Source organism: Chaetura pelagica, unplaced genomic scaffold (genome assembly GCF_000747805.2).
Source record: "Chaetura pelagica isolate M959 unplaced genomic scaffold, ChaPel_1.0 scaffold101, whole genome shotgun sequence".
NCBI classification, from domain to species: Eukaryota; Metazoa; Chordata; class Aves; order Apodiformes; family Apodidae; genus Chaetura; species Chaetura pelagica.
Genome location: NW_009952564.1, coordinates 7,467,870 through 7,480,069, shown reverse-complemented (window position 1 = coordinate 7,480,069; position 12,200 = coordinate 7,467,870). Strand labels below are relative to the sequence as shown.

The window sequence follows — 12,200 nt, the reverse complement described above, 5'->3', positions numbered from 1 at the left end:
GAAGACATTTTTTGTAACTTTAGGAAGCTTTCCCCTCAGGAAGATGACTTTTCCTGAGAAAAGAGACCAATAAGGAAAAAATATTTGGTACTTCTAGTCTTGCATAATTGTTGTATAGCAAGGTTTCGTGTTTTTGGGAGGTGGGGGGGTCATTTGTTTTTTGTTTGGTTGGTTTTTGGTTTTTTTTTGAGAGGTGCTTTTCTGATCGTTTGGGTTTTGTATTTTGGGGTAGGATTTTTCATTTGCTTTTAAAAAGCCTGGGTAAATCACAAAACAGGATCTGATATATGACTTCTTCTGGAAAAAACCCACATAAATAGTCAGGAAGAAAGTTTTATACCACAAAAATGTCCACAAAACAACATTCAATAGAGTAATACAAATAGTTCCAAGGAATCTTGTGAATCCCAAGGAGTTTCCGACCTCAAGAGCAAAAATGATGCATTTAAGCAACCAATCGAGGAAGACAGTTGGGAGAAAACTCCATGGTGAAATAATGTAAAAAGTACAAGGAATCATATTTTGCTAGTTTGGTTATCAATGCTACTGGCTCAACTTAGTCTGCATCTATGTTATATATCACTCAAAGGGTCATTCACCTCTGACGTAAAGTCACAAATATTCAAGAAACAGACTTCTGCTTGGGCAGTTAATAACCCTTGGCAGCTGCTGTTTCTGGTCAGCAGCGACCCCCAGTGTCTTATAGAAGAACCAATCTCAATCTAACAGGCTGCCTCAGCAAAAGAAAGGTGGAATCCTGATTCAGTTGGATGTTGTTTTCTTTTTTAGGACCTTCAAAATGAACCTGACTTTGTAATCCATCCTCATGGGGAGAATGCTACTCCCCTATCCCCTTAAAAAAATATGTATTAAAAAAAAATTCTATTAGGTATCACTTAAAGCTCAAGTGCAGGACTTGGCTAAAAGGTTAATCTTGAAGTCCTGATCCAGACAGCAGGACGCCAAGAGAGACGTGCTTATGCAAGAGGTATTTACTCAAGCAGGCATCTATTAAATACCAAATTTTGCACTACAGGGGTTAACTAGCCACAACTCCCATTTCATCCTTCACACATGTATGCACACACCTTGGCCATTCACTGGGTTTTTGCTTGCAATTCCAAAATAGTTTGGACTTTGTTCTCTTCTTGGTTCTACCAAAGGGAGGCCTTTAAATGCTTGTGTGAGAGAGATCAGCTGTTCATCTGTTACCGTCATGTATTGCTGAAGCTTTTTCTAAAGGGTGTAGGAAAAACAAAAGAGAGATACAGAAATCTGTGTTCTAGCAACAGGAATTACATTATATACCACAAGCAGCTCTGAGAAGAAATTTGGTCTCTTAACATCACTGCATGAATTTGGGGGAGGTATTAAATACTGGTATCTCCATGTTTCTCATTTATTTTCCCTCCTGTCCCAAAGAAATTATTTGTTTTTCCTTCTTCCTAACTCACCACCCCACTACCTGTCCAACACAGCTTTATTGCTTCATTCCCAAATGTAGCCATTGAGCAAATCAACCTCCACTGCAAAGTGAAAAAAAGAAAACTGTAGTATTATAACTAGTCTACTCTGTTGCCCCAGTAGTGTTAACAGTATAGAAGCACGGAGGCAGATGCTTAAACCTGCAGATTGATAAAGTAAATCTCAGTTGAATGGAATCAGGGTCTTCTCAGACTATAAAGTTAAACACTATACAGGAAGGTAAAATGTTGACTTTCTTACATTCCTTCCTAGCCCTATGCCCCCTATCATAATTTTCAGATTCCTCAGTTTTCCAATTTTCTTCCTGTTTATTGCTAAAGTCTCCAAAACATGATAATGCATCTCAGCACACATCTGCAATACAACTCAGCATTCTAACAAGTCACTTTGAGGGGGATGGGGACTTAGTACCTGTATAGTAGTGTTTTCTTCCCTCACTAGAAGTATTTCTGCAGTCAGAGCATCAATCAGTTCCCTGTGTTCATGCAACATCATCTCATGCTGCTGTCTCATCACCTCTTTCTCACGCAACTGCATTTCACTCTAAAGGAGAAAAAGTTAAAAACCTGCTATAACCTTTGCAGATTCATATTTGGAATCAGGAATGGGTCCATATCACATCATACTGTAACAGCTTGTCTTCCTTTTGCTAAATTGACTTCATTACTTCCAGGACAGAATCAAATTTTCAGGGCTTGAGAACTTTCATAGAGCTTACTGTTCCTTATTTGTTACTCCAGGACACTGTAGGGAATCCCATACATCCTTGTTCTTCTCCCTTCACAACTTTTACAGGCTATAACTACAAGTGTTGTCTCTTTGCATGGATACAGCTTTTAGGTCACTGAATCTTCATGCAGTAATCAAATAACTCCAGGTGTGCTCATGCTTGTCAGTACCCTGTGCTACTTGTGCCTATTCTTTAGTTTCCTTAATTTGTTAATGAAGAAAAACTTGACTAAATAAAAGAGAAAGTAGTTGTTTCTAATGTTGCCCTCAGAGAGGGAAAGTTCAAGAGTCTTTATTTTTTTAAAGGAAGACAAAAAGGTTTGTTAAATAACCTACTTGAGCATGAGACAAAAGAGCTTACTGTAGAACTTCTTGCCCTCAAAAGATATTATCTATTACTTCAAAATAGACCACTGAATTAGTCAGGCTTCCTGTACACAAGAGAGACCCTTTCACATTTAATATAAAACTGCCATTTTCTTGACCTTTGTAAGCCACAGTCACAAACATATCAGCATTAGCAGATAGGGCCCTACCCCAGACAGTTCCCCACATTTACTCAAAGCAATCCCTGGAGAAGAGAAATATATCCCATCTCCAAAACACTAGAGATCCTGAAAGGGAATTGGGGCACCCACTTCTGCTGCCCAGATAAAATTACAGCATGAACTGCCCATAATATATTGTAGATTATTATCTGCTAGCATTGAAACTGGAAGTGAAAAACAACCAAGGAAGAAGTGTTAAGACAGAACAGCCCTGCAGCCACATAAAGTGAATGAATAAATACACAATGTTGAGAATAAACTACAGGTACTGCCACTAGACACAAAGACAGATATTCCTCAGTCTATCTACTTGTGGTTCTCTCCCACCTAGAGAGAACACCTTTTCTGTATTGATGCAAGTGAAGCAGGCTGACATAGAAAATGGAAAAAAAATGTGAACACAGACTAGTGTAGAATGCATATCCCCTAACTTTTTGCCCTGTTAGTCTGGCAAAGAACTAGCATTCTTAGTAGGGTAAGGAAAAAAATTAATTCTCACATTTGGCAGACAATATTGAAATTAATTTGGGAACCAAGTCAGGTTAATACACATCCTTTTAAGAATTTTGTATAGCTAGTCAAACATTTCAGAAGTTTTTTTTCCCCCCTTCTGTCTAGCCTCTTCTATATTAATGATCTTCTTGTAGCAATTGATTCTTTAACCATGTATTAATACAACTTTCATAAAAGATGCAGTAATTAAAAAGTTCTCTTCCTACTCTTTAGATACAGTTTTGAGAATAAATGAAGCAACATCCTTTATCATAGTTCTGCATTCAGCTTTTCTGCAGCAAAGCTGGAAAAAAAAATTTATCTCCCCAGAAGAGGAAGAAAATATTTCTAGAAGCTTAAACCTCCTGAAGACTGCTTGTTTATCTGAAATCATAGGGTTTTATAATATCTGCTGCAAAATCATTTTCTTGAAATGCATTCACAGATAAAATTCAGACATTGGAAATTTGCTAACTCTCCTGGCTAGGCAAAAAAGATGGTGCACAGGGACCAGGTTTTTGGAAATATTCAGACAAGCTGTGATTCTTCATAGCAAATTTTGAAATTCTGCTGTAATTGAAGTTTCATGAAAGGCAGCAAAGTCAGTGAAGATTATTGATGCAAACTGTCTACCTTGAGCAACTCTGAAAACAAATAACCACCTTTGTAGCTCAAGCAACTTATATTTCTCTGCATGAATTTAGGTAAAGTTGTACATAATTCTGAAAGTAACAATCATCTCCTAGAAGGAAGAAACTGTAACACATCTATTAAAGTAGAAACACCATCATACAGGTGCTCAGTAAAAACTGGGAACACAAGTCAGCATACTTCTTTTAAAAAGTAGTCTCCTTGAACACCTAGACTCCTTGGCCTTCTTTCTGAACAGTACAAAAGCTCTCAAGATACAGTGGCTGTTACATTCATACAAAGTAGCAACTAAGAAAGAAAAAATACCAAAGAAAATCTGGAACAGTTTTGGAGGACCCTGAGGGTGAAGAATAACTCATTTCTGTGGAACACAAACTGGAGACAATCTGAATAAAGTTATAATTGCAATTAAAACATTATTTTGATGCTATTAAATTGATGTTTTCCTAATCAAGGGAAAACCTTCTACTGGAGTCCAGAAAATCCTTACCAATAACTGCACATTTAATACCCTGCTTTGGTATTACAACTTCAACAGAGAACAAGCATTCTCAGCTTCTTTTAAAATGTAAGACCTTCTCTGACAAAGTCCATCTTCTGATGGTAGTGGTTTTTCACTCTTGGAACTGTTTACTGTTTGCTTCCAAGACAGGTCATAATAAAAGCAAATTATTCCATACAGATTAAGTACAGGACAATATAAGGAGTAAGCTGTTCTACATCCAGAAAGAAAAAAAAAACAAAACAAAAAGTCACATTTTGAAATAAGGTGTTGGGTTTTTTCCCCAATAATTATACACTCTGAAAAGGAATCAGAAGACGACATTCATTAGCAATCTATTGCCTTTGCTGTTAAATAGAGCACTGGGATTTAGATAACATACTCTGCTGCATCTATTAAGAGGACAGGACTGCCATAATCTAGTTTCATAGGCCCAAGGAATCTGTGAGCCACTGCTGCATCTTGAGTAACTCCACGTTAGAGATTAAAACACACATTATTAAAAAAACAAAAGGAAAAAAAAAAGAAGTTGTACATGTCTTACACGTAGCCTTCTTCATGGAATTCCACTGACACCCGGATGTGCACTGTTACAGTGAGCCCTGCAGGTCATTCTTGCTTAAGGTGAAGTTATTGCTATGGTATAGAAAAAGAGCTAAGGAATTCCACAAAGAAAACTGGGGATTTGGATCTACTGCTCTAATGACAATAGCATCACTTTTGGGCGGAAAAGGAAGAAAATTAATCTGTAAACAAGGCTGTAGTTAATATCCTGCTGCAACCCTGAACGTATTTTAGTAACAAATTTAAAACTATTTCATTAGGCATTTTCTACTAACAGTCACTGAGAGACTTTCATTGCACTGAACTCCTTTGTTTTTACTGGGGATACCTGTTTCCAGCAAAGTAGAAGTTCTAACTCCTGATTGCATGCAGTTCAAATAATAAGCAACGATAATCAGACTTGAAACGCATAGGGAGCCAGGAAAGACCAAAGTTCACATTTGTAAAGTAACTTTATACCATTTTCCATTCACTCTACAGAAGCAATTCAAAGTCTTCTCACCTCTTTCAGGTAGCGCATTAAGCGACAGAGAGCATTCACCAGCGACAAGGTAAACCCAGTGAGGCCTTCACTTCTTTCAGTTTTTTGAACCTCACGGCCTGTACATCGCTCATATTCCTCTAATTCATGCTCCACCTCATGTATCATGCTGTTGAGAACATCTAGGCTGGATTTGCTGTCCTTCTGAAGGTCAGTGGAGATTGAATTAGTTGGAGAATCATCTTTCCCCTGTCTTGTGGAGCTCTGTGAAGTTTGTTTTCTTTTCACTGAGAGCAGAGAAGGGAAGAAAGTGTCACTGGAATTTCAACTTCTGCAGAAAGCATTGCAGTACCAGTGATGTTACATTGTTTATTGAAATAAACCAAAGGAAAGGCCCTCTCTTGCCCTGAGCTGAAATGGACCATCAAAGAACATCCTCAACCATTCCAGTTATGTTCAGATAATCAAAAAACACATTTCCTGCCACCACATTATTACTTCTCAAGTATGACTGGTGTTTTTACAGAACCACAAAATCACAGAATGATTTAAATTGGAAGGGACTTTAAAAGATCATCTAGTTCCAATCCTCCTGCCATGGGCAGGGACACCTTCTAGTAGAAGGTATTAAGATATCTTAGATTAGGGTATTTTGATGTTATCTTAGATATCCATTTATACCTTCCTCTTTCTCTGTTAAAGGCATGGAAATAGTCTGCCAGTGAAAAAATACCAGCTGCTTTACATGTCTCATATTTAGCAAACAACAATCTCGTTTACAACAATCCTTCCATGTTACAGTTTGTTTCTCATGTCATTTCCCACACAAATGAAGGTAGAATATGAGGACTGTAATGCATTCTAAGTCTGTGCAGCACAGAATAGAAAGCTGCATCAGAAACAGAAAGGCCTGGCACCAGAGAGAACTTCACAGCTAGGAAGGCAATGGGGTAGCATCAAGGGGTACCCAGTAAATATGGGTAGCCATATTTATGGTTCCAAGATTCCCACAGACTTTACTTTGCTAATGGACATGCAGAATACAGAGGAATACATTAGAGGTGCTCAAGACTCAGCTGGATAAGGTCCTCCCTAATCACACTCTGGAGTTGGTCCTGCCATGACTTCCAAAGATCCCTTTGAACCTACATTTTCCTATGATATTAAGGACCTTGATCAAATGAAGGTATGTTATTTTTAAAAGTACTAAACTTTTTCCTGCAATTTGCTTTTGTTTCCTTGCGTTTGGGTTCAGCACGTCTCTCACAGTGTAAGTGGAGTCTACATTCTCTTCCTCATCTTCATTCTGAAGTCTTGAATAGATTCTCTTGACTACACTGGTAGCATTGAGAGCTGATTTAAACACAAAACAAAAAATATACAAATGAAATATGTCAGCTATGCTCTTAAAAGTATATTTTATAAAGTAATTTTATTAGAAGAGCTGGCTCTTCAGTCTGGAAATTCATCTGAGCCAAATTAGCACCTCCTTGTCTCTCACCCCCACCCAGAAGAGGAATCCAGACAGGATCATGTGGAGAGCCTAACAACCCTTTAGAGGCTGTGATTTGGCAAGTCTAACCTGACTGATCCAAAGACGGTGAAACAGCTGTTGGAGTCAAAGTCATATCTGATTCCTGTGATAGAGTAGTTTTTCTCATCTCCTTTTCAGCCCACAACGGAGAATTGACCAAGGAATTGTCTTCCTGCAATAACCGAAGCAGCCTACTTTGAAAACAAGTGTAATAATTAATTGTGACATGATAAAAGCATGGCTCTAGATTATCAGTACAGTCTAGAAACAGCTCTTTAACGTATCTGTAACTGCTCAGGTGAGTTCCCTGGTCACATTCATTCCCAGCCTGTACCTTACAACAAACAATTACCCTAGAATACTGAGGCCAGGAAAGGAGGAGGGGCAGAAGTAGAAAAAGTAACTTAACTAGACCCATGTAACATCCTTTTAACTCCATCTATTTCCAGTGTTAGGAAGCTGGAAACCAGAATGGATAGATTTGTACTGACCTGTCAGAACTGATGTCAGATTTCAGATTCAGAGAGTCATGATGTCCATCTGCTGATGGAGAGGCTGATAATGCTTCCTCCACCACTTCATTAAGGGCCTTTTAAGGAGACAAAAAAGAAAAGGTACTTCAGAGCAGTTTCAATTATTCTTTAGGAAGAAGTTACAAGATCAATTTTCTGAAACTGATTTAAAAAAACCAAAACAACACAAAAATAAACCCAAGCCAGAAAGCAAGCAAGCCCCCACATACCTCTGTGGAAGGGGTTTGGGAGACACTAGTACCTAAGAAATACTGATACTGACAATTGTCTCTGAAAATAACACAAACTGTTAATTCAATATCCAATATTTCATTTTCACACACACTGTAGGATAAGAAAAGCTTTAAAGACTGTACAAAAGTGTCAGAGTTTAACACTGGTCCAGCAATTAAATCAACTGTTTACATGCAAATACACATATACCAAGCAGAAGATAGAAAAAGCAACCTCAACGAATTTCTAAAATTTCAGCTATTCAACATTACAAGTCAAACCTTCTTATAATGAGTTCTGCAAAACTACATTTACATTCTCTATGTAAAATGTAACCAGAGGAAAATAAAAGTCTATGTCCCACATTCAAAGCAAAACTTAAGCAATCAAATTTGGAATTAGGGTTCTTCAAACTACTACCACAGTTCTGCACTTCTGAGTAGGGTTCACCAGATAGCATTTAACTATCACCTTTGTAGGCACATAAGGGAAAGAAAACCTCACAGAATCTCAGCAGACAACTATGATTATGTGTTTCTTTTGAAAATGTAAGCCTACCCTGCAACTCGCACCCAGGGATAGAGCTTACAAAGATACCACAGATAAGTCTTCATATTGAAAAAAAAAACCAAACCACATAACCCACCAGACATGATAGGGAAGCGCTGCAATTCAAATTGCAGATATTTGTGCAAGTTAGTAGGAAACAGGATTAGAGAATCATAAGAATATGACAGCATCATTTTCATTCCCACAGTCCTTTTGGTCTTAATCAGTGAGCTGTTTTCTGGGACTGTCATATTGTATGTTCTCAAATCACAGAGAGCATTCCTCGTACAAGTCATGTTATGGAAAGCAAACAGCATACAAAGGCAATCTAAATGACATTTTAAACAAATGAAAACAATTTAAAAACTTTTTTAACAAATAAATAGTTGTAAAATAAACTATTCAAATTTAAACTTGTAGGGCTAATTAAGGCTGTGGAGTTCACTGGGGTACACTTGTGTGTTATGAGAAATAAATTTGAGGCCAACTGGCCATGTCCTCAGTATGCACACACAATATGAAAATTAGAGACGTATTTCAATACCTAGCGATTAGTTAAGTGACACAAGAATATGTTTTCTTAGTCTGCTATTACTTCCTTCTCTTGCTAATAATTCTAGAACTTAAAAGGGAGCACATGCTAACATAAGAGCGCATCTGAGACGTAAGACTTTGGTGTTTCTCATATTCCAAGATTAAGAAATTAAAGAATCATGATTCCCAGAGACTCACAAAACAAACTAATCTCAATTTAATATAATTCTCTACATACATTATCAACATGTTATACAATACACAAAATACAGGTTTAGGTCTGCTTGGAAACTCTACCTTTGAATATTCTTGTTTTGTACAAATAAAAAAGCCACAGGACATGCATGGAAGCGAATCTACATTACCTGGGAATCCATGACAGATTCACTAAGGATGGAAAGCTGAGTGTGAAGATCACATTTTTGTACAATGGGTCCTTGAGATGATTCTAAGTCACAGTGAGGAGCCATTGTCACATTAGGGAAACCTAGAGGAATTGGACAAAACAGGGGAGAACAGAGGACTCGTTCTTTAGTATGTTGCAGGCCTTTGTACTGAAAAAGCAACTTCCCATACTTTGCACAAACAGGGTGACAGGGGTCTATGTTGCTTTCAGCAACTGCCAAAGGTCAACCACAGAGGTACCTTAACATGTTTGGGGAAGCACTAAGGATGAAAGAAACAGTGATTATAAACAAGAGAGAATGGCAGCCTACACAGAAAAGAATCCAAGATTTTGCATGCAAACAATCCTGCTTTGCAGCAGCGTAGGAACCCACAGACCAGGATAAGAAAAGAAGAAGCTTTGTTCACAATTGCTGATCAATTTTCAACAATATTCAAGAGCAAGCAGCCAATACATGTAGCCATGAGGTTCAGAACTACTACAGTGGCTCAAACCAGTGCTCTATATAGGCTGGTAGCTAGGCTGTAGAAATGGTGAGCATTAGATGTTTCACAGTAAGCAATCCAAAATTCCACCATGGACCAATACAGTAGAATAATCTGCCACAGCTTGATCTCCCCTGCCACAGGAGCTGTAATCCTCATCTGCGTTTCACCCAACAGGACTAAATATACTATGTTAGATGATGAGATGAAAGCAGTTAAAAATAACACTTTGCAAAGCAAGAACATTTATGAAAACAAAGGAGACAATGTTGAATGTGCTACCACATATAAATGGTCTACCTGTTCGTGTGCGAGGAGCATCTCCAAGCAAGTCTTTTGCCACAGCCAGAGCCTGATCAGATCGTTCCAATACATCTTGCAAATAGTATTGATCAGACAGAATCTGAAAGTGTAGTGTACAAGGAAAGATTTCATACTGAGCAGATCAGCTTTTTCCATAGTGTTTTTGGTATTGTTCAGAGTTAGCAAAAGAACAGCCGAAGAGATGTTTGCAAAGTTGGTACTGTGAAAAATTAGATCCTAATTAAAGAAATAACTGTAAAAACATACTTCATTCTGAATTACTACAATTCACCTTGTTTTCTTAAAACAGTAACATCTGGGCCCCCATCAGCACTGACTGTTTCTCATTAGAGCAAATCCTCTCACCCCCTTCTCCAGCTGCCAACCTGACGCAAATAAGAACCTGGGTGTTTATGACATATTCATCAATACAAGGACATTTATCTGGCAATTTAAAAAAATAAATTAGTATACATCCTCAAATCATTTATTTCAATGCTATTGAGACAAAGAACACTTGTCTAAACCTGACAGACACCCAAAAACTATACTATATGATTCAATCCAAGCAATTCAGGTGTACTTGTTTCATTCTTGTTTCATCTCACTAAACGAAAGACAATGAGGTGCTGGAACCTGTCCAAAGAAGGGCAACAAAGCTGATGAAAAGTTTAAGCAACAAGCCTTAAGAGGAGCATCTGAAGGAACAGGGCTTGTTTAGCCTGAAGGAGACTGAGGAGAGAGCTTATTGCTTTCTACAGCTACCCAAAAGGAGGTTGTACTGAGGTGGGGGTCAGTTTCCTTTCCCAGGTAACAAGTGACAGGAAAAGAAGAAATGCCCTTATGTTGTGCCAGGGGAGATTTAGATTGGATATTAGGAAAAATTTATTCACCAGAAGGGTTGTTGGGCACTGGGACAAGCTGCCCAAAGAAGCAGTGGAGTCACTGTCCCTGAAGGTGTTTAAAAGACGTGTAGATGCGGTGCTTAAGGACACGGTTTAGTGGTGAGCTTGGCAGTGTTCGGTTAACAGTTGGACTGGATGATCTTAAAGATCCTTTCCAACCTAAATGATTCTATGAGACAGCCTTGCCCATTGAAAATCCTGTCTAAAAATTACGCCACATACCATCATAAAAGTTTCAACAGACAAAAAACACAGCTGCCTACACCTGGCATCAGAAGGTGTTTTGATTATGTCCACACATTTCTCATAAGATACAGCTTCTATATTAAAGGTCTCTTTCCCCTAGTATTTTAAATCCATCCCTGGCACCACAACAGCTGCCCCCTAAGGAAGGAGGTCTTTTGAGCCCAAAGCATGAAGGCATTCACCCACTGTGAACCAAATGGACCTGAGTGCAGACATGCTCCATGGTCAGAATGCAATTCAAAACTCCTCACTGACTTGTGGTTTCATTCACAAAGCTGGAAATGGCAAACCGATAAAATTATATTGCACAACCTGGGAAGAAGGTAGTTATTTTTAAATACCTGAAAGGAGACCAGACGTGTAAGTGACTTCCACCTCACCATAATTAATCAAATTTAGCCAGAGAGACTGCAAGTAATTCAGAAGAGCCCACAGAAAAGACATGCTCATGCAGGTCCTCCTACTCAAAACTTGAGAATTGAGCGATAATTTTTGCTCCCCCAGGAATCACAAAGAGAGACTGCTTTGCATCAGTTTTAGAGCTCTAGATGCTGTTATTGCCACCATTTCTTTCAGTGTCTGTTGGCAAGTTTGCTGGTTTATTCAGCCTTAATCAAAAACTCCTAGGTAGTGGCACTTTCACATAGTTCCACTCCACATTTTACTATGCTTTGTTATGTAAAAAAGTTTCCCCATATACCTAGTCTTCATGTCTTTCTAGTCCTTTGAGCCTGAATTACACTGCAATATGCTACACTTCTCCTCAAAACCAATTCAGCAAATCAGTGAATATTTATCTTCCAATCATCTCACATATCTACTTTTCCAAAACACTGTTCAGTTTTCACACTGGATACTAACTAAATCTAATCCTTCCATTTAGCTAGCTGATGTCTACCTGTGCCAAAACATGATCCCTTTCCCTAAGGCAATTAAAACTAAGGAGACACGTTTAATCAGATAAAAATTATCTCAGTTAGTTTGTTTTCACCCTCCCTACTAGATCTTTCAGCAGCAGCAGGTTCCTAAGCTTCACCCTC

General features: G+C 38.3%; 1 protein-coding gene across 1 annotated transcript in view; it reads right to left on the bottom strand.

Moving 5' to 3' along the window:
* Window positions 1–12,200, bottom strand: part of SPICE1 (spindle and centriole associated protein 1) — a 29,341-nt gene that overhangs the window by 9,028 nt on the left and 8,113 nt on the right. Inside the window, exons 4-11 of the mRNA XM_009993425.1 lie at window positions 10,007–10,109; window positions 9,181–9,302; window positions 7,478–7,575; window positions 7,035–7,177; window positions 6,665–6,805; window positions 5,474–5,739; window positions 1,897–2,028; window positions 1,089–1,236 (exon numbers count right to left, since the gene is read on the bottom strand). Of these exons, the coding sequence (XP_009991727.1) occupies window positions 1,089–1,236; window positions 1,897–2,028; window positions 5,474–5,739; window positions 6,665–6,805; window positions 7,035–7,177; window positions 7,478–7,575; window positions 9,181–9,302; window positions 10,007–10,109 (1,153 nt within the window). The remainder of the gene's footprint in view (window positions 1–1,088; window positions 1,237–1,896; window positions 2,029–5,473; window positions 5,740–6,664; window positions 6,806–7,034; window positions 7,178–7,477; window positions 7,576–9,180; window positions 9,303–10,006; window positions 10,110–12,200) is intronic.